Source organism: Mustela lutreola, chromosome 6 (genome assembly GCF_030435805.1).
Source record: "Mustela lutreola isolate mMusLut2 chromosome 6, mMusLut2.pri, whole genome shotgun sequence".
Taxonomy (NCBI): domain Eukaryota; kingdom Metazoa; phylum Chordata; class Mammalia; order Carnivora; family Mustelidae; genus Mustela; species Mustela lutreola.
In genome coordinates, this window is record NC_081295.1 from 107,254,172 (window position 1) to 107,278,445 (window position 24,274).

The following is a 24,274-nucleotide window of genomic DNA, read 5'->3' on the forward strand; positions in this document are numbered from 1 at the left end:
TGGAGCACTGGGTGTGGTGCAAAAATAATGAATATTGTTATGATGAAAATAGAAAATAAATTAAAAAAATAAAAATAAAAAAAGAGAAAATTCAGAAATTCCATGTCATGCCATCATGTTAAATATGATATTCTAACTAATGTAGCAAGAGAGCATGGTGGTTAAATGTGAAGTCTGGAGTCAGCCAAAAAGATTGCTTCTAATCCTACCTCTACCACATACAAGCTGTGTGATCTTCAGCAAGTAATTTAATAGAGTCTAGGCATTAGATTTCCCATTTGTAAATGGGGGTAATTTACAGTGCCCACTTCAGCTGGGTTATTCTGAGGGTTAAGTGAAATAAGATGCATGAAGCACTCAGTGCAGTGTATGGTAAATCAGACCCCTTCACAGTGATACTATGAAATTTCATTCCTGAAGCTGAATTTCATGTATTTTAGATGTTGAATGTACTCAGTAAAGACACATTGAAGAAATTATTTTTATTTTCATAGCAATTATCTTTAAAATCTAGGCATTTTAATAAAGAGAATATATATATGTGTGTGTGTGTGTGAGTATATATGTATGTGTATATGTGTGTATGCATGTGTATGTGTGTGTGTGTGTGTGTGTATATATATATGCCAGCTGACCTGTTATTCTTCTCTTCCTTTCCTTCCATCCCTCCCTCTGCATCTCATGAGAACTACCTGAAAACTATACACACACACACACACACACACACACACGCACACACATACATATATATGTATATGGCAGGGGACAGAAAGGAGCGAGATGGATTGATTGATTTGGAAACTGTTTATGGAAATAAAGATTTTTACCAGATAAGTGAAACACTGAAATAGAATACTGTTTATTGAAATCTACACTTAGAAATTGTGGCATCTGGAGGGAGAGGTAATATGGTGGAGGAATAGCAGACTGAAATTACATCAGGTCCCAGGAGTTCAGCTAGATAGCTATCGAACCATTCTGAACACCTACAAACTCAACAGAAGATAGAAGAGAAGAAGAACAGGAATTCCAGGAACATAAAATTGACCACTTTCTGAAAGGTAGGACATGCGAAGAAGTGAATCCAAAGCAATGGGAAGATAGACCGTGGTGGGAGGGGCCTGCTCCGAGCAAGCAGTGGACCAGTGGAGCACAAAATCAAAACTTTTAGAAGTCTGCTCCACTCAGGAACATCACTTCAGAGGGTAAGCAGGTATGGAGCCCTCCTGGGGACAGTGTGGGCTCAGGACCCACAGGGTCCCAGAAAGGCTGGGGATGTCTGAGTGTGGCCAACCTGCCAGGTATTGGAGCGGGGAAGCTGACTACAGAGACAGAGCCGAAGAGTGAGCTTTCAGCTTGGGGTTACCTTAAACCGTGATCCAAGACACAGTTGGACTACTGTTCCTTGGGCAGGGACCCCACAAGTGGCAGATCCAGGGAGACTCACCTTCCTTCCCTGGGGGAGTGCCACAGGAATGTCCTGCAGGAATCTGCCAGATTTGGAGACTCCAAAAGGGGCCGTGCCCCAGAGATAGAAACACTGGGTCACAGGCCGGGTAAGCTCAGAGTGCGGCTGGAGACGAGGGAGACAGGAGTGATTGACTGCTTTTCTCTCAGGGCGCACTATGGAGTGGGCCCCCAAGTTCTCAGCTCCTCTGGGCCGGAGACTGGGAGGCCGCCATTTTCAGTCCCATTCACCAAAGTGGTCTGGAAAGCATTCAAAGGAACAAAATCTCCAAGGGTGAAGAACCCAAGCAGAATAGTTAGCCCAGTCCCTGGTAAGGGTGGTGCCATTCTGCCTTGGGCAAAGACATCTGCAAATCACTGCAACAGGACCGTTCCAAAGAAATTCAGCAAAAACATCCAGCCAAGACCAAGCTCACCCATCAAAGAGAACACCAGAACTGCAGAGCTAGGGGAAAGCAACACATACAATTCGTGGCTTTTTCTTCACAATTCTTTGGTCTTGCAAAGTTAAATTTTTAAAAATTTTATAATTTTTTTCTTAGTCAATTTTTTATAACTCTTCCTCTATCCCATTTTAACAATTTTTAACTAGTTTATCTTAACACCTTTATTTTAAAAATTCTTTTTAGGTGTGCCTGGGTGGATCAGTGGGTTAAAGCCACTGTCTTCAGCTCGGGTCATGATTCCAGCATCCTGGGATCCAGCCCCACATCAGGCTCTCTGCTGAGCAGGGAGCCTGGTTCCTCCTCTCTCTCTCTGCCTGCCTTTCTGCCTGCTTGTGATCTGTCTGTCAAATAAATAAATAAAATCTTTTAAAAAAATTCTTTTAAACCTTCATTGTTATAGTCATATTTTATCCCCTCATTGTATTTAACCTTATTTTACGCATACATATATTTTTCTTTCCAAAAAAATTTGGGATACAATTTCTTCTAGTAGATCAAAATAGACCTAATCTAGCACATGGCTTTGCTATAGTCTCCAGCCAGAGCATATCCACTCCTTTTTTTTTTTTTTTTTTTTTTTTTTTTGGCAACCAACTTATCTTATCAATTCCTTTTTTAGAAAGGAATACATTCCTTATCAATATACATCCTTATCAATTCCTTTTTTTAACACTTTTTTTAAAAGATTTTATTTATTTATTTGACAGACAGAGATCACAAGTAGGCAGAGAGGCAGGCGGAGAGGAGGAAGCAGGCTCCCCGCAGAGCAGAGAGCCCGATGTGGGGCTCGATCCCAGGACCCTGATATCACGACCTGAGCCGAAGGCAGCGGCCTAACACACTGAGCCACTCAGGCGCCCCCTTATCAATTCCTTTTTAGAAAGGAATGCATACATATATATACACATATATATGAAATATACATATTTATGTATATATACATATATACACATATATACATATATACACACATATTATATACACATATATATGTATATTTCATATAGATGTATATATATGTATATACACACACACATATATATATGTCTGTATACACACACACACACACACACACACGTTTTTCTTTCTTTAAAATTTGCGAGGTAGTTTCTTCTAAGAGACAAAAATACACCCAAAATCAAGTAGGTGGCTCTGCTCTATTCATCAGTCTAATATATATATATTATATTTTTCTTTTTTTTACTTTTATATCCTTCCCCCTTTCTTCTTCCCCCAGTTTTGGATCTCTTCTGATTTGATTAGCATACATTTTTCTGAGGTCGTTGCCACCATTTTACTATTTTACTCTCTTGTTCATATATTCTTATCTGGATAAAATGACAAGTCAGAAAAACCACAAAAAAAAATAAAAAAGAAGAAGAGGCAGTACTGACAGCTAGGAACCCAATCAATATGGACGTTGGAAATATGTCAGAGCTAGAGTTCAGAATGATGATTCTCAAGGTGCTAGCTAGGCTCGAAATATGTATGGAAGATATCAGAGAAACCCTTTCTGGAGAAATAAAAGAACTAAAATCTAACCAAGTTGAAATTTTTAAAAAGCTATTAATGAGGTGAAATAAAAAATGGAGGTTCTTACTGCTAGGATAAATGAGGCAGAAGAGAGAATTAGAGATATAGAAGACCAAATGATGGAGAATAAAGAAGATGAGCAAAAGAAAGACAAACAACTACTGGACCATGAGGGGAGAATTTGAGAGATAAGTGATACCATAAGATGTAACAATATTAGAATAATTGGGATTCCAGAAGATGAAGAAAGAGAGAGGGGGGCAGAAGGTATATTGGAGCAAATTATAGCAGAGAATTTCCCTGTTATGGCAAAGGGAACAAACATCAAAACCCAGGAGGTGCAGAGAACCCCCTTCAGCATCAATAAAAATAGGTCTACAGCCCATCATCTAATAGTAAAACTTACAAATCTTAGTGATAAAAAGAAAATCCTGAAAGCAGCTTGGGACAAGAAGTCTGTAACATACGATAGTAGATATATTAGATTGGCAGCAGACTTATCCACAGACACCTATCAGGCCAGAAAACTGGCATGATATATTCAGAGCACTAAACAAGAAAAACATGCAGCCAAGAGTACTATATCCAGCTAGGTTATCATTGAAAATAGAAGGAGAGATAAAAAGCTTCCAGGACAAACAAAAACTGAAAGAATTTGCAAACACCACACCAGCCCTACAGGAAATATTGAAAGGGGTCCTCCAAGCAAAGAGAGACCCTAAAAGTAGTAGACCAGAAAGAAACAGAGACAAAATACAGTAACAGTCACCTTACAGGCGATACAATGGCAATAAATTCATATTTCTCAATAGTTACCCTGAATGTAAATAGGATAAATGCCCCAATAAAAAGACACAGGGTATTAGAACGGTTATAAAAAACAAAACCCATCAATATGCCGTCTATAAAAAACACATTTTAGACCCAAGACACCACCAGATTTAAAGTGAGATGGTGGAAAACAATTAACTGTGCTAATGGACATCCAAAGAAAGCTGGGGTGGCAATCCTTAAATCAATTAGATTTTAAGCCAATGTATAATAAGAGATGAAGTAGGACACTATATCATACTCAAAGGATCTGTCCAACAAGAAGATCAATTTTAAATATCTATGCCCCTAACATGGGAGCAGGCAAATATAAACTAATTAATAACAAAATTAAAGAAACACATCAATAATAATACAATAATAGTAAGGGATTTTAATACCCCCCTCACTGAAACAGACAGATTATCCAAGCAAAAGATCAACAAGGAAATAAAGGCCTTAAATGACACACTGGACCAGATGGACATCACAAATATATTCAGAATATTCCATCCCAAAGCAACAGAATACACATTCTTCTCTAGTGCACATGGAATATTCTCCAGAATAGATCACATCCTGGGTGACAAACAGGTCTCACCTGGTACCAAAAGATTGGGATCATTTCCTGCATATTTTCAGGCCACAATATTCTGAAGCTAGAACTCAATCACAAGAGGAATGTTGGAAAGAACTCAAATACACGAAGGCTAAAAAGCATCCTACTAAAGAATGAGTGGGTCAACCAGGAAATTAAGAAGAATTGAAAAAAATTCATGGAAACAAGTACAAATGAAAACACAACTGTTCAAAATCTGTGGGACACAGCAAAGGGGTCCTGAGAGGAAAATATATGGTGATACAAGCCTTTCACAAGAAACAAGAAAGGTCCCAAGTATACTACCTAGCCTTACACCTAAAGGAGCTGGAGAAAGAACAGCAAAGAAAGCTTAAACCCAGCAGGAGAAGAGAAATAATAAAGAGCAGAAATCAATGAAATAGAAACCAAAAGAACAGCAGAACAGATCAACGAAACTAGGAACTGTTTTTTAAAAGAATTAATAAGATTGATAAACCCCCAGCCAGAATTATCAAAAAGAAAAGAGAAAGGACCCAAATTAAAAAATTGAATGAAAGAGGAGAGATCATAACCAACACCAAAGAAACACAAGCAATTATAAGAACATATTATGAGGGGCATCTGGGTGGCTCAGTGGGTTAAAGTGTCTGCCTTTGGCTCAGGTCATGATCCCAGGGTTCTGGGATTGAGCCCCGCATCAGGCTCTCTACTCAGTGGGGAGCCTACTTCCTCCTCTCTCTCTGCCTGCCTCTCTGCCTACTTGTGATCTCTGTCTGTCAAATAAATAAATAAAATATTAAAAAAAAAAGAACATGTTATGAGTAACTATATGCTAGCAAATCTGACTATCTGGATGAAATGGATGCAATCCTAGAGACATATAAACTACCAAAACTGAACCAGGAAGAAACAGAAAACCTGAACAGACCCATAACCAGTAAGGAGATTGAAGAAGTTATCAAAAATCTCTTCAACAAACAAAAGCCCAGGACCAGATGGCTCCGCAGAGGAATTCTACCAAACATTTAAAGAAGAATTAATTCCTATTCTCCTGAAACTGTTCCAAAAGATAGAAATGGAAGGAAAACTTCCAAACTCATTTTATGAGGCCAGCATTACCTTGATCCCCAAACCAGACAAAGACCCCATCAAAAAGATTTACAGAACAATATCCCTGATGAACACAGATGTAAAAATTCTCACCAAAATACTAGCTAATAGGATCCAACAGTACATTAAAAGGATTATTCACCATGACCAATGAGATTTATTCCTGGGCTGCAAGGTTGGTTCAACATCTGCAAATCAATCATTGTGATACAAAACATTAATAAAAGAAAGAACAAGAACCATATGATACTCTCAATAGATGCTGAAAATGCATTTGACAAAGTACAGCATCCTTTCTTGATCAAAACTCTTCAAAGTGCATCCAACTTGGCAAAGAAGAAGTGAATCTCTCACTCTTTGAAGATGATATGAAACTATATGTGGAAAACCCAAAGACTCCAATCCAAATCTGCTAGAACTTGTACAGGAACTCAGTAAAGTGTCAGTATATAAAATCAATGCACAGAAATCAGTTGCATTTCTTTATACCAACAGCAACACGGAAGAAAGAGAAATTAAGGAGTCGATTCCATTTACAATTGCACCCAAAACCATCAGATACCTAGGAATAAACCTAAACAAAAAGCAAAGAATCTATACTCAGAAAGTATAAAGTACTTATGAAAGAAACTGAGGAAGACACAAAGAAATGGAAAAATGTTTCATGGTCATGGATTGGGAGAACAAATATAGTGAAAATGTCTATGCTACCTAAAGCAATCTGCACATTTAATGCAATCCTTATCAAAATCCCATCCACTTTTTTCAAAGAAATGGAACAAATAATCCTAAAATTTATATGGAACAAGAAAAGACCAGAAAAAAAGGGAATATTGAAAAATAAAGCCAGCATCACAATTCCAGACTTCAAGCTCTACTAGAAAGCTGTCATCATCAAGACCCTATGGTACAGGCACAAAAACAGACATACAGATCAATGGAACAGAATAGAGAGCCCAGAAATAGACCCTCAACTCTATGGTCAACTAATCTTTGACAAAGCAGGAAAAAATGCCCAATGGGGGAAAAAAAAAGACCATCTCTTCAATAAATGGTTTTGAGAAAATTGGACAGCCACATTCAGAGGAATGAAACTGGACCATTTCCTTACACCACACACAAAAATAGAGTCAAAATGTATTAAAGACCTCAATGTGAGGCAGGAATCCATCAAAATCCTTGAGGATAACACAGGCAGCAACCTCTTTGACCTCAACCTCAGCAATTTCTTCCTAGACACATTGTCAAAGGCAAGGGAAGTAAGGGCAAAAATGAACTATTGGGATTTCATCAAGATCAAAAGCTTTTGCACAGCAAAGGAAACAGTCAACAAAACCAAAAGACAACTGGCAGAATGGGAGAAGATATTTGGAAATAACATATCAGATAAAGGGCTAGTATCCAAAATCTATAAAGAACTTATCAAACTCAACAAGCAAAGAACAACTAATCCAATCAAGAAATGGGCAGGGGACATGAACAGACATTTCAGCAAAGAAGATATCCAGATGGCCAACAGACACATAAAAAAGTGCTCCACACCACTCAGCGTCAGGGAAATACAAATCAAAAGCACAATGTAAGACCACCTCACGCCAGTCAGAATGGCTAAAATCAACAAGTCAGGAAACGACAGATGTTGGAGAGGATGCAGAGAAATGGGAACCCTCCTACACTGTTGGTGGGAATGCAAGCTGGTGCAGCCACTCTGGAAAACAGCATGGAGGTTCCTCAAAATGTTGAAAATAGAGCTACCCTACAACCCAGCAATCGCACTACTGGGCATTTACCCTAAAGATACAAATGTAGTGATCTGAAGGTGCATGTCCACCTGAATATTTATAGCAGCAATGTCCACAATAGCCAAACTATGAAAAGAACTTAGATGTCCATCAACAGATGAATGGATAAAGAAGATGTTATATATATGTGTATGTATATATATAAAAATATATATACACATACTATATATACACACACACACACAGACACACACACATATATGCATATATATATAAAATATACACACACATAATGGAATACTATGCAGCCATCAAAAATGAAATCTTGCCATTTGTGATGACATGGATGTAACTAGAAGGTATTATGCTGAGCAAAATAAGTCAAACAGAGAAAGACAATTATCATATGATCTCCCTGATATGAGGAAGTTGAGAGGCAAAGTGGGGAGTTTGGGGGGTAGGAGAAGAATAAATGAAACAAGATGGGATCAAGAGGGAGACAAACCATAAGAGACTCTTAATCTCACAAAACAAACTGAGGGTTCCTGGGGGAGGGGTGTGTGGAGAAGGTGGTTGGGATATGGACATTGGGGAGCGTATGAGCTATGGTGAGTGCTGTGAAGTGTTTAAGCTGGCGATTCACAAACCTGTACCCCTGGGGCAAATAATACATTTTATGCTACTAAAAATAATTAATTAAAAAAATAAATTGTGGAATCTGGCATTTAGATAATGCTATAAAAAGTCTCATCATGGCACCAAATTCTTGAATCATGGGTCTTAGGCACCAGTCATCATCTGTCAATCTGGATTGTAAAATGCATACCAGTATGAATTATATTTAGAGCATTAGATTGAAAAGACAAACCTGCTCTTGGCTTTCTTGGAAAGAGAAAAAGCACTTAATTAAAAGATAAATGATTAAAATAAATATAATTTTTATAGTTAGAGATATTACATCATATTCTAAAAATTATACTGAAATATTTCCCAAAAATGGAGGTAAGAACATAATCACAGATAATATTGTAATAACTGATAATCTAAAAAGAGTTCTATTGACTGAATTTTTTTTTAGAGTATCATACAACCTCAGGTATTTCTGACTTAATAGTTCCTTAAGAAAAACCCTCCAATTCGTAATAATTAGTCACAGCTTCTGATTATTTTGCAGTTAGAAATAAATACTACATAGTGGTTTACCTAATTTTTGTATTATATGTCATTTTAATAGTAGTTTTTAAAGTATTATAAATTAAACAGGAAAAACATTAAAATTTAGAAGGCAGAAAGTGATTATTAATAATGCTGGAAAAAACAAAATATTCTCAATAACAAATACAGAATAGAGATTCCCAATTTTTTTCCTGAGGTCAGTCTCCTGTATTCTGCCATCCAAAACACCAAATACAATTTAACCTAAGTCAAGTCTTGGGTTTAACTCCAAACAAACCTGGATTTCTCTCTTTCTGGAGGAAAGTATAGGTCTGTGCAGCATTGTTAAAACTACTCAGTAAGGAGTTAAAGGGTTGAAAACTGAGGATGCAGTAGGAGAGAAAAGGATTATGGCTGGAGGGTCATTTATAGTCCAACATGTGTGACTGACCAGGAGACAGAGCCAATAACTAAGGATTCCTCATGCTGTAACATCAATTTCACTATCATTAGTAAATTTGGATTAAAAAAAACATTAAAAATTGAAGTATAATTCAAGAAAGGTAAGAAGGGTATTTTTCTAAAACTCTACCTAGCATGAAATTAAGAAAAGAAAAAGCCCTCTCAGAGTTTTAAATGGCTAAGTGTGGATCTAGAAGAGCTTTACAATCCAAATTATGTCCCTAGAACTCTACTTACAGAAGGCAATATAAATGATCTCATACCGTAGCAGAAGACAACTCTCGTATTTTGCAGACATATGAAATATTCAATAAAAAAATCAAGCAACAGTGATGTGTCTTCAAAAGCATTTTGCAATTAAAAAGTAGACTTTAAGGACACATAATAATTATATAATGAGCATGAAAACAGACCATGTTTACATTTCCATGCCTTTTACTATATTTACTTGCTTACCTGACTGAATTTTAACACATACACTCATACAACGTCATTTGACAAGAAGAGTTGAATAACGTATTATGTGTAGCTATGAGTTTGCTTCCAGATATTCTACAGTTTTGTATTAAAAAAAGGAAATACTTAACACAATCATGGATAAATAATGAAATTCTCTGCCATCTAAATCATTATCCAATGACAATACACAACCTCACCTACCAATTTAGAACAAGTGATTAATTTTACTTAGAAAACAATGTCACTTTTCAGCTCTTAGTGTAGGGACGTACAATCATGACCTAATGCCTTTGTAATCTGCCCAGGGCATTTCTGGCTCTAATTGTCCAACACTGCTTAATTAACTAACTTAATTAACTGAGAGACTCTTAGGAGGCCATTAGATGTTGACAACAGGGAAGTTTTCTTTTGATTCATAAATAGCTCCATTAATACTAAAACCATATTCTTAAGCATCAAAAAAATAATGTACTCTTCTTACTGAAATAATTTAAATGTGAGGATTTGCTTATGAAATGCAAAAAAAAAAAAAATGACCTGATTAACAATTAAGCAATAAAAATAGTATAAAGTAGAACTCAATTGTTTTTATGGTGACAACGGGTGGGTTATACCATAATTTCAGAAGAAATATATAAGTAACACTACATTCAACTTTAACTCTTGTTTTGTGTGACAACTGAATATATATTTTGAATAACAACCCTAATGGAGAAAAATAAACTTAGGTTTCCTTCTGTAATACTGAATTAAAAGTGTTCTATCAGAATTCATTTTCAAATAAAATTATACAGATGTTTCTTGTTTGTGCTAGTATCTGTCAATGTGTACAATAAGGTTGCAATTTTCTTATACCTTCCGTATAAGTTTTTTTAAAAAATAAATGAAGATTGATTACCTTGTTCACAGAAACGGCCAGTAAAATGTAGTGGACAGTCACAGTGGAATGAGAACATACCCCTGGAGAGGAAGACAGGATGGCAAGTGCCACCATTGTGACACACATCCTCCTGGCATGTGGACGGCACTACAAGAGGGGAGCTGAGGAGAGTCCATAGGGAGCCAACCCCTTCTGTTATACCAGAAGGAGCAACAGAGGACACAGTAGACAGAGTAGAATCCTGGGATCTGGGTTTATAAAAAGATCAGAAAACATAATGTAAGTAAAAGTACATGAATTTAAACAGAAATAACAGAAACTTTGATTTAAAATAAGACGAAATAAAAACAATAGGCATGCACAGTTTAACTGAGAGCAAACAGAATAATCATGTTTGTTTTTCAGTTGATGGGTTTATAAATGTTGAAAATGCCTAAACTACAGAATGTGACCCTAGATGGATCACAGAGCTATAGTCTATCTATGTAGTTCTGAGAAGCTAAGTTAATTTCTTCTAAGTAATAAAAAACCTGGATGAATCAAACCCCAAAGCTTAAGAATGTAAGGGCCTGCCCCTCCCAGAGGAACTTGCTTGTGGACCCTGGATGTAGGGGTGGTGCAGGCCGGGTGGAGACGTCCAATCGGTGGGGCGCAGGTATATCCACTAGGGTGAATTGAGATCCGATTGGCCACCTGTGTAGGGGCGGGGCTCAACCAACCCCATAAAGGTTGGTGTGCAAGGCTGTCAGGAGAAGCAGGAGAGCTGTCGGTGGGAGCAGAAGGAAGAGTGGGAGCAGAAGGAAGAGTCGCGGGAGCCGAAGAGTCAGTGGGAGCGGAGGAGCAGTAACAGCTCTTCTAAGAGCTCTAAAGGCTGTAACAGCTCTTATAAGAGCTATAACCACCGCCAGCAGTCCAGCTGCCTGCAGTCTCCAGCGCCTATAGCCTCGAGCCACTGGCGGTGTCCCACCTCTGGCGGCCCCAAGCCGGGGTCCCGCCTCCAGGAGTTCCGCCTTTGCCCCGAGCCACCTGTGGCCCCAAGCCGCCTGCAGCCTCCAGCCTCCGGCAGTTGTGCTGCCAGCGGGCCCCGCGCTGCCAGCGCCCTCGAGACACCAGTGGTTGAACTGTCATTGGTCCTGTCGCCTGCAGCCCCTAGACGCCAGTGGTCCCAAGACATCAACGGTCCAGCTGTCAGCGGTCCCGACATCTGCAGCTCTGAGACACCAGCGGTCTGAGACGCCAGCGGCCCTGAGATGCCAACGGCCCCTAGCCACCGGCAGCCTTGCTGCAAAATGCCTCGCCACCCTGAGCCACGAGCGGCCTTGTCCGCAGTGGTGGTCTCTTCTGGGTGGCAGCCTTGTCAGAGTGGCACCATGGGGAGTAGAGTCTGTGTCATCTGGGTTGTCCTCGTCATCGTTGCCTCTTTGTCATTGGGAGTGGCCTCGTCCAGAGTGGCCTCTTCTTGGGAGCTGCCCTGTCTGGGGAGCGACCTCATTGAGCAGCGGCCTGGTCCTGGGAGTGGCTCCAACCGGGGAGCAGCCTCCTCTAGAGCAGCCTCGACCAGAGCGACCTTCTTGGAAGTGACCTTGTCGGGATCATCGTCGTCGCCTTTTCGTAAGAGACAGCCCTGACGGTCAGTTTGATTCTTGATGCTTGGCGTGAAATAAATCTTTGCTTGACCTTTGCTTTTTATCAGTCTCATTCCTTTGATCATGGACCCTAACACTAAGAGTCATTTCTCTTATGTACAATAATTAGAATTTGGCTAAACATAGCTCTACTTTGGCTATTTTAACCCTCATGAACTGAAGATCAAAAAATTAGGCCACGTTACATTTTAGTGGTAAAACTGCTTGAACTTGATTTCATTTCTAGATTTATTACTAGAAATATGTGTTCTTCACAGTGAGTTGTATTCATTTCTAAAAGTGATGAAAAGGTACCTTATGGATGCCTGTAAGTAATTCCCTAATTTTTTTCCCTCAAATTTTACTACCAGCTTAATTTTTTTTTCTTCTAAATAATGCTGCAACAACAAAATCCCTTGGAATTAAGATGAAGTTCCTTACTTTTACATTGAAAGCCTCTTATGTAAATACTGATTTACGATCTAAAATAGTAAATATAAAGAATCTGCTTAATTGACTCTTGGGTATCTTTGGACAAAGATATAGTGATGAACCAGTCATTCCTATAATAGTAGTAATATCTAATGACCTTCTGAATGAATTAATGATCGAATCATATGCTAATTTTACTCAAAATCAAGTCAGATCCCTAGAGAAAGGCACCTTGATATGACAGTGACTGCAAATCATGTGGAAGCTCTAGGTGGAACAAGAAAGGAGGACACTCCACTCCTTGTCTCATTCTTGCCATTCTCCCATTTCCAGAAAGTTCTACAGAATCATTTGCATGGCAGACAACAAGAAGTTCACACTGCTTTAGCCTGAGGGATTTTGCTTGTCAGCTGACTTCATCTCTGCTCAGCAGACATTTGTCTCGCTTCCACTTCTTAGAATAAGGAATAGACTTACTCACAAAGGTGAACCCTGGAAGCCCTGCTTTGTAAGCAGAAAAATGTAACTTTTAAATTATAATGAAGTATTAAAAGGAAAGAAAATCCACGTGGAGGAATCTTGAGTTTATGGCTCTTAACAGTGTAGGGGGAAGCAAAGCTTCAGAGCTTGTAATTATATTTTTTTAAAGCAGTAAAATATGTTATAATCTAGGCAATAAAAGACATACTTTATGTAGAAATAATATATATGCTTTTCTAAAAATCAAGAATAGTAGTATAAACATACATTTTACTTCATCTTTTCACTACTAGAATATGCGAACTGACTTCTATTTCACCTAAAAATAATTCTTAGCAGGTTGTCCTATCATTAGATATAGTTCTTCATTCTCCGTTTAAAAGTGGCAAAGTATTATATTGTTTGGTTATACATCATTAATCCTATCAGTTTGGAATTAACATATTTAAGATGTTTCAAGTTTTTTCCCTATTATCTGAGTCATGCATTCCTTTTAATAGCCATATTGAGATATAATTTATTGACATAGAGTATACCTATTTAATGTGAAAGACCTAATAAATTTTAGTAGATCCAGTGTGGTGCAACCATCACCATAATCTAATTTTATATTCTGTCTTCCCTAAAAGAAACTCCGTATCTATTAGAAGTCACTTTCCACTACCTACCATCAGCCTACATTCTGTAGATATACATTTGCCTGTTATGGACATTTGATATAAATGGAATCATAATATGGGATCTTTTGTGACTGGCTTTTCCACTTGCCATAATGTTTTCAGGGTAAACTCATGCTTTTGCAAAACCTTATTGCTTTTTAACACTCATATACCACATCCTGTTTATTTGTTACTTGACAGACATTTGAGCAGTTTTAAATTTTGGTCTATTTGAATAATGCAACTATGAACATTCATGTTCAAGCTTTTGTCTGGATGTATGTTTTCAATTTTCTTGGATATATACCTAGGAGTAGAATTGCTGGATCACATATTTTATGTTCAACATTCTGAGCAATAGCTGGACTACTTTCCAAAGAGGTTATACCATTTTATAATCTTGTTAGTAAAATATTAGAGTTCCAATTTCTCCACATCTTTGTTGGATCATACATTCTTTCAAGTGTTATGTATATTTACATTTTTTGTGGATTTTGACAAATTTCCCTTAAAATAACCACTATAGTTCATGTAGTAGCAATTTACAACATATTTATGCCAATAGTTTTCTTACTGAATTTTAAATCTTTAACAGTTACATAAAAACTATCAACTTACTGTTATTTCAATTTACATTTCTTTATTCATAAGTATGGTAAGCAGAATAACGGTCCCCCCCCCATTCTAATCATTGAAACCTATGGATATGTATGTTATAAGGTTGCAGATGGAATTAGGTTGCTAATTGGCTGGTTTTATTTTTATTTTTAAAGATTTATTTCAGAGAGAGATGTGCGAAGGGGCAGAGAGAGAAAGGCAGAGTCCCAATCAGATTCTGTGCTAAGTGTGGCCCACATAGGGCCTGATATCTCATGACCCTGAAATCATGGCTGGAGCTGAGACCAAGAGTCGGTGCTTAGCCAACTGTACCACCTAGGTCCCCCTAATTGGCTGGTTTTAATAGAGATATTATCCTAGATGATCCTAGATACATCCAGGTGGGCCCAATGTAATCACAAGTGGTCCTTAATCTGAGGGATTTGAAGCGGTGGGGGTGGGAGGTTGGGGGAACCAGGTGGTGGGTATTAGAGAGGGCACGGATTGCATGGAGCACTGGGTGTGGTACAAAAACAAGGAATACTGTTATGCTGAAAATAAAAATAAAAAATATATATATAAGTTGGTGGCAGAAAAGTCAGTGTCAAAATTATGCGATGCAAGAAAGATTCAACTGACTATTGTTGGTTTTGAAGATGAAAGAGGGTCACTAGCAAAGGGTGGACAGCCTCAAAAAGCTGAATTCTTTACTTGAGCCTCCAGAAAAATTGCAGTCCTGCCAACACCTTGATTTTAGTCCAGTGACTCTGATAACAAAATTTCTGACCTCCACAACTGTAAGAAAATATTTTTGTATTGTTTTAAGCCACTCAGTTTGACATGATTTGTTACAATAATATAACTCTTTTCATGGTGTTATTTTTCATTTATCTTGCAAGTGTGAACTACCTGTTCATGTCCTTTGACATTTTATTAGTTGTAGAGATGTTTTACTGGATTATTTAAGTTCTTTGTATATTGAAGAAACTACTTTTTGTCATATATGTAGCAAGTTTTTTTTCACAATTTTGTTTTGAATTTGTTCTAGCATATTATGCCATAAAGACAGTTGTATTTAACATAAAAATGATTAATCCTTTATTTTGTAGTTACTAGGGTTGTGTGACTATTTACATACTTAAAATATATTCCTCATTTGTAGATTTTATTAATACTTCACATGTTCAAAAGACTGCCTGCTATATATATAGACACGAAACTGTAGTATTTCTGTGGAGCTTTTCAGTGGTCAGGACTTCAATTCCCACACCAGATAACTGACAACACTTAGTCATGTTTTAGTGGTGGTAGCTCATAGGAATAAACCCAGGGAAGAATTTAATTACTCCTTCAACTCTCAAAATCATGAGAACATCATGATATCAAATAGAGCTTTAGACATATTGAAAAATGTCTTCAAAACTTTATTTAAGAGGCATCACGTGGTTCAGTTGTTTAAACATCTGACTCTTGATTTCAGCTTAGGTCATGATCTCAGGGTTGTGAGATCAAGCCCTATTTTGGGCTCCATGCTGGGTGTAGAGTCTGCTTAAGATTCCCCCTCTCCCCCACACCCTCTCTTCCTCTTTAAAAAAAACAAAAACAAAACAAAACAAAAAAACCTTTTAATTGTCAGCATTGTCTACTAGCTCTAAAATTCATGTTTTCTTTAGTTTTATCTGATAATTTCAAAAATAATCCCAGTTAATTCTTCCTGAAAGCAATACACACACAAAAAAAATGTTGGCTATTTAAAATGTATTTAACAGGGGCGCCTGGGTGGCTCAGTTGGTTAAGTATCTGCCTTCTGCTCTGGTTGTGATCTCAGGGTCCTGGGATCAAGCCCTGCATTGGGCTACCTGCTCAGCAAGGACCCTGCATCTCCTTCTCCATCTGCCCATTGCTCTCCCTTCTTGTGCTTTCTCTCTCTTTCTCTCTCAAATAAATAAATAAAATCTTTAAAAAGATGTATTTAACATAATTAAATTAAAAGTGGAAAAATGTAAATTTACTGTTAGTACATGTAAAATTCTCATTTACCATTCAGGATAAAAACTAAATATCAAAACAAAGAATTGTGCATGGAATAATCAATCTTAAAACATTAATTCTAAGCTCTAATCTTCTTTTTTTAGTGTAACATTATTCAATAAGAATCATTCTATAACAAATGCAATAATATTTAACATTTTAGAACACAAATAAATTAATTCACTATTAACATAATAGTGGGATTTTAAAAGATCTTGTTTCACATTGTCCCAATTTTTCTCACTAAAGAAATACATTTCTCATTCTCATAATTTTGTATTTTTTAGCTATTATGTATTTATAGATAAGGTTCTTTAGATCACAGCATTCTCACACAATGGATGTTCACAGTATTGCTGTGTGTTGGGCAGGACTTCTATTCCAGGGCATTCCAAGCCACTGTTTCTCAGTATATAGGGTTGATAATTTTGAAGAGCTGTATTCTCATCAATAGATTCTGATTCTCCTTTACTATGTCAGTTCTACTGGGACTTGTTCCTGATCACAGAGAATATGCAAACTGTCCTAAACTTGACTCTAGAGCCCAACACTGGATGGGAATTAAACTAATGCTTAGGACAATTTGCTATATCAGGAATTATCGAAAATCTGGATTTCTTTCCTTTTCTTCTTTTCCACATCTCAAATTCTAAACCTCCTCCACCCCTTCTAAAAACTAGTAAAGTATCTTTTCTGCGTTCTGCCAGTTCTACTTGTTCATATTTTCTTTTCAGTATCTCTGACTTTAATTCCTTTAATTCTTCTCATCTTATAAAATTACTCCCATGACAAAAATAATTCCAATTGATAATATACATCATTCTGTTATTTGGTTCTATCTTATTTTCAGTTTATCTGTCTCCAGTGCCTTAATAGATATCCAAATGTATGTTTAACCATATTTCAGTGCATTTTTTTTCAATATTTCATGCTTCATGCCCTCCATATGCTAGGTTTCCCTAAAGTGCACTTTTACTTTAAATTGTTCCTTTCTTTCTGTAAGACACAAAGGATTTCCTTTAAGTTCCAAAGTTACTGTTTCTAAATTTCTTTTTGGCTTCCTTTAGACATCATGAATTTATCATTGTTATACATATATCTAACTAAAGAAATAATACCAAATAACTCTAATCCCATAGAAGTACACAAAGTGAGAGTGCTTATTCATATTCTCACCAACCCAATACCACTCCATTCACAAGAGGCAATCATTCTGTGTTCCATTTTGCACAAATATATACCTAGATTATATGGACATATAATTTAATTTTCTTTTTCTATCAGTTTTTAAACAAGTGAAATTAAATTAGAAAGGATAATGCTACCTCCTCTAATAGATACACTTTGAGATCTCAGTAGCTTAGCAATACAGAAGCTTACTTCTTGTTTATATAATATTCAATCAGCATAGGTAGAAGGGAAAATTGTTTCTTAGTCATTCCGTGACATTCAGAGTCTCAGGAGACATAGTCTTCACCATTCTCACTATGTAGTTTCTGAGGTTGCCTGGTGTGTCACATGCGAGTATCTAAATAACTAACCAGGTAAAAGAGGGGGAGAAAGATGGAATATGGAAAATCTTACTCCATTCCATCTCAGAGGCCAAAACTTAGTCACATGGCCAAACTCATTGCAAAAAAGAATGGGGAGTAATCTAGTTATATGCCAGGGAATGTAGGAAAATTAGCTCAGTGAATCTAGCCAGTCTCTGTCACGGAAATCATGCTATAAATATTGTTATTTAACAAAACTAAAACAAAAAAAGAACTTGTTTGCTTCCCCCCCACACACAAAATATTCTGGGGATATTTCATGGTCACCACATATAAATAAAACTCAGAAATTTTGATAAGAGAAGTTTTTAGTATAAATGTACCACAAAATATTTAATCATTTACCTGGTGACATAAATTTATTCATATATATATATATTTTTTAAAGATTTTATTTATTTGTTTGACAGACAGAGATCACAAGTAGGTAGAGAGGCAGGCAGAGAGAGGAGGAAGCAGGCTCCCTGCTGAGCAGAGAGCCTAATGCGGGGCTCGACCCCAGAACCCTGAGATCATGACCTGAGCCAAAGGTAGAGGCTCAACCTACTAAGCCACCCAGGCACCCCTATTCATATATTTTAATATAATTTTTCAAATTACACATATGATAGAAAATTGTGTAAATATCTTGTCCACATCCATGAATATATCTGAAGAATAAATACTTAGAAGTAAAACTTATTGGGTGAAATAAGTATGCCAAATTTTATTTTAATACACGGTCCATAAAAGCCTGTACAAAAGCTCCCAGATTGCTTTTAGTTACTAATTTCCCCAATCATTCACCAAAATTATCATATTTATTTAGTTGGTTATGTATCTTATTAGTAAGCATTATAAAAATTATAAGCTCATTGTTGTTTCTATTTCAAATTATGATTTTTAAATAGATCATTTGTCATTTAGATTTTACATATTTTAAGTCACTAGAATACATACTTTTCTCACCCCTTCAACTGGGTTATTTTTTTTACTTCAATTGATAGGAGATAATTATTAATGACAGATATTGCTCCATTTTATGTCTTTTCAAATAAGATTTCCTGGTCTTTTTGAGCATTTTGTATGTTTTCCAATTTCCCTCTTCTGTTGTTCCTATTAAAAATTAATTTGCTACATGCAATTATCCTTCTAACGTAGGGAGCTCATCTTTCTTCTCTGGATACCTTTAAAAAGTTTATCATCAGGGATTTTTCCCATTATTTGTGGTATTTTAATAATTTAAAACTTTTTCTCTACTTTAGCCTGTATTTTATGTCTGTCTTGTAGTCAGAATGTTTTTTCAGCTGCAATATTACCCAAAATGGAAATCACCACTTTTTTTCTTTATTTTTCCAGGAACTCTTCAAAATGCATGCCTATTAAAAGAACACTTTACTTTTTCAATGCTAATATATATAAACGCAGCATGTGAATGTGTGTATCTTTATGTTTTTGTAATTTTCCATATATTCTAGATGAGGTTGACTTAGATATGGGTGTACAGCTTGCGATTTTTAGAAAGTGCTTAATATTATTTTGTGTATTTGTACCATAGAGCCCTTAATTGATATTCTATGATTATCTCTTTTTTTAGGATTTAAAACCTTAAAGCAACTTCACTTACTTACTTAAGTAATAAGTACTTCAATAATTCTGACATGTAGTAATTGCTAAAGACGTATTTTTCAACTTTATAAACTTATAATCGATAGATATATTCGAAAGAGTGGCATAAAAAGAAACAAATCATTTTAAAATATAAAATCTAATGGATCCTTATGGAAATTGAACGCTACATGATGGATCCTTAGAGAAATCTACAAATAGACAATCTAACCCTTATGGTATTTAGATTTTTTGAGTAAATTAAATTTAAAATTACATTAAAATTTAAAACCTTTAAAAATGTTATTTTTGAAATATTTGGCTACATTTAGATTTAGAAATCATTAAAGTTTGAGTACCTTTCCACTATAGAGAATAAGAAAGATAAAAATATGGGGCATTTTTAGTAAGTGTTTTATATCAAATGGAAACATTTATTATCATAATTACATTTCATTTATGGAGAAATACTACTCTGGAATACTTTCAAATTAGCATAAAACTTACAGAAAAGAAGAATATTCTAAAATATCAGCCAGGATTAAAAATGTATGATTACTTATTACCTGGAAAGTGCATCCAAATTAAAGACAGACAAGTTAACAATCAAGGTGTTATGATTAAAATCACATACTTAACTCTAGCCATAAGAACTTGTGCACTGGCAAAAACAAATGCAAATCTGTTTTCCAGTCTTACAAGGAGAGAGGATCTTTTTCATATTCATACGAGCCCCAGAGTATTTCATAAAAATGACTCCTGGAGTGCCTGGGTGGCTCAGTGGGTTAAGCCTCTACCTTCGGCTCAGGTCATGATCCCAGGGTCCTAAAATCGAGCCCCACGTCAGGCTTCCTGCTCAGCAGGGAGCCTGCTTCCCTGTCTCTCTCTGCCTACTTGTGATCTCTGTCTGTCAAATAATTAATAAAATCTTAAAAAAAAATAAAAATGACTCCTTTACGTAATCTAGATCTACACATTACCAACCAGGATTTGAAACAGAAAGATGGTTCAAGATAGAAGACATATAAATCAATCTAGAATTCTGCACATCATTCATTCATTTATTTATTCAACCTAAAAGAACTTATGAAGGGGAGCCTAGGTGGCTCAGTTAGTTAAGCATCTGACTCTTGATTTTGGTTCAGGTCTTGATCTCAGGGTTGTGAATTTGAGCCCTGCATTAGGCTCTGTGCAGGTGTGTGAAGCCTGTCTAAGATTCTCTCTCTTCTCTCCCTCTGTCCTCCTCTCCTGTTCATACTCTCTCTCTCAAAAAGTAAAAATAAAAATAAAAAGATAAAATAAAAAATGACAGGACTTATGGAGTTCTCTCTATGCACCAAAAACTCAACTAATCAAGACGATATGCTGAGCAATAGAACCTAAGCTTTCCATCTTGTGGGGTTGAGAAAAAAAAAATAGGCATTTGCGGGACTGCATTATGCTTTGAGTGCTGTCAACCTAGCACTGCTCTAAATGTTTCATAATACAATTTATGTATTAATAATACAAAAACATGACTATTTTTATTTTCCTAAATTTACAGATGAGAAAACAGAGGTATACATTTAATAAATTTGCTCAGTGTCGGGAGGCAAATATATGGTGGAAATGGATTTGAATCTATACAGTTTGAACCTTGAACTAAAACTTCCCAAAATGTTTACATTCCTGGCAGGGAACTAGAGGGGATATACTGATGACAGAGTTATGGACAGATGCTACGGTAAGAGACTAGAGCAAAACCATCTGAAAAGCCTTTTCAAGAGGTTTATGGATGGCTAGAGAAGGATGGGCAAAGAAGTGTGTGGTGTGGGGAAGGGGACTCAGAACCCTATCAAAGGATGTTTCCCATCCAAAGACTCAAAATAAAGAGACGACATGTGAGGGGAATTGGAAATGGTTTGGCATGGAGAAGGTTACAGCATGTGTGCGTATGTGTGTGTGTGTGTGTATGTGCACATGCACCAACAGGTGAATCTTGGGAGACAGGCAGAGGCTGGATCATGGGGAGATTTGTTGACCACATTTAAAGGCAATGTGAAGACATGAAGGTTTTAATCAGGAAACCAATAATCCATATCTGTTTTGAACTACCATTTTGATTTTAGTGTGAAGAATACTTTTTGAGAAAGAAGTAGCTGGAAGTAATTCAAATATTACACGAATAAAAATATTCCAATTGAAACTTGATCTAAGAGAATGTTATTGGGATGTAGAGAAATGAAAACATTTGAGAGAAATCTGGTGTTGAGAATTTAGTTAAATCTGTTATACTGCTGCCTTGGCACCCATTTTGGGGTGAAACAGCCCATGAGGTCCTTGAACTGACATTAGCCCCTCCCATGAGTGCACACCTTGGATAACAGCTGGTAGTATCACAAGTAAATGTAAGTTCTTAATATGATTTCCCTGCTGCCTTTGTGATAAGCAGTCTCCCCCATCTCCCAGTGACTTCCCTGTATGCCACTTAGATAAGATCTCCATGGCACTTACCAACAGCCTGTTGTTTTTGGTTTGAACTAACAAATTTGGTTTTGGCCCAGGAGCCCCAAAGAACTCCCCTCACAGATCCTAATAAAGGCATTTGCTCTAGGTCCTCTCTCTCTCTCGCTCTCTCTTTGCCTAAACCCTGCTTTGACCTCCTATGTGGCTCCTCAAAGCATGCTGCATACTTCTTCCAGGACCTGTGAATAATAAACTTCTCTATTTCAACTCCACTGTGGTCTTTTGTTGAACCACAGCACACCATCTAACATGTGGGCCTCTACTTAACGAATGTTAATTTAACAAAGTCACATTTGATTTCCAAAAGGACTTTGTGATCAATTTCATATATGAGGTGTGCATTAGTCAGGGGCTGTCAGAAAACAGATGCAAACTCAGAAAGAGTAACAAATGAGTTTAATAAGGAGACTATTTTCAAGTTGGAAAAGCTTAAGAGAATCAACAAGTAATTGAAACATGTCCCAAGAATAGAATCTGTTACTGTCACTGAACCTGAACAGGCAAGGAAATGAAGTACTATCTGCATTGTGGACAAAGACGTAGGTATAGATGAAGGACCACTTGATAAGAGCTGTCATCCTGGAAAAGGGAATGCAGTTACCACCAAGTTTATATCCAGCTCAGAGAGAATAGAGAATAAATAATGTGATCTCTTCCTCTTTCTATTCCTTCAATGTCTTGCCCTCTCTTTGGCCGAACACAGCTGAAAGTCAGAGGCCAAAGGGATGTGGGTGGTTGCAGCCCATAGATGTCAGCCTCCCAGGGTAACAAGAAGGGTAGAAAAAGATGGACAGTAGATCTGGAAGTGAAGCAGAGAATAGGTAGTTCAGGGAGAAAGGTAAAAAAGCATAGGTGAATCTCAGATTTTAGATGCACGTAGGAGGTCAAGACAGGGCTTAGGCAAAGACAGACAGACAGACAGGACTGAGAGCAGATGCCTTCACTCTCACTAAGTGAATTAAACCGTTTGATGATATGGAAGATATAAATTTCATGCTGGGGACAAATTACCTCAATCTTGACCCAATGAGAAAATATCTTACATAAATCCCTGGTAGTACCTATCTCCTTTTCCAGAATGGGTTTTTTTGGTTTTTTTTTTTTACTTAAAAAATACTTTTTTAGCAATTTGGGAGAAGAAACTTGAGCACATGAACTTGTATCACCACTTTACATGAGAAGTCAGTAAAATATATCTTTTACAAATAATAGTGATCCATTTTATAACATTCTTGCTCATCTGGATCACAAAATCACAACCCTCAATATCTTCATTCACCAAAGGACAGCTAGAAGAATTGCAGGCAATGCAATCAAGGGGATATAGTCATTTCTCTAAAGAAAAAAAAAAAATATATGGCTATTACAATTGCCCATTTCATAAGGGGAATGTTTTAAGAAGTTTATTTCAACATACTAGGCTTAATACAATAGAGCCACAAATAGCTAAAGCAATGATAGAAAAAAATGTTCATTTCAAAATTCAAAAGGCTAAGGAAAAATATTAGACAAAATAATTTTACTTTCCAAACATGACAGCTTACATTAAAAGGTAGTCATTGGCTTCTCACTGCTGTGAAGAACCTGATAAATTAACTTGGGAATCTTAAAGTAGGCACACAAAAAATTAACTTGAATCCAAATGTAAAATCATTACTTAAAATTCTAGTGTACTACAGAGAACAAGCTGAGGCACTCAGTACCCTGTATCATTTTCCATTTAAGTTCTAAGGAAGATGCAAATATAGTTCTATCTTTCATTAATTTTAGAAATGTTTGTTTTACTCTTTATGTAAACCTTGGAATAGAAAATAATGTTATTTGTGTAGACCAATCTTTTTAAAAAATACACCAGATGACCTAAGAAAATAAGTAGATCAAAAGGTGCTGAGGCATTGGATACTTATGGATATTAAAGCAGTATTGTCTATCTCATCTTGTTCTTAAACATTCTATATTATATTACTGAAGCAATGGATTCAACCTTGTCTGATATGAACATACCAGGCTTGCCTTTGCGAAGGTAGGCAATTGGCTTTGACCAGCAACATCCTCAAGACAGTAGAGACAGTCTATGCACCATCACTTCTTATGCATTCAATCGTGATGCCTTAAAACATTTATAATCTTACAGCTTATCTCAAGAAAGGTGCATATATTT

The 24,274-nt window shown here is 36.6% G+C and overlaps 1 protein-coding gene across 1 annotated transcript in view; it reads right to left on the reverse strand.

The window, feature by feature from the left end:
- The window catches only part of EYS (eyes shut homolog), a 1,683,276-nt gene that overhangs the window by 463,380 nt on the left and 1,195,622 nt on the right, over positions 1-24,274 (reverse strand). Inside the window, 1 exon segment of the mRNA XM_059179314.1 lies at positions 10,663-10,892. Within this exon segment, the coding sequence (XP_059035297.1) occupies positions 10,663-10,892 (230 nt within the window).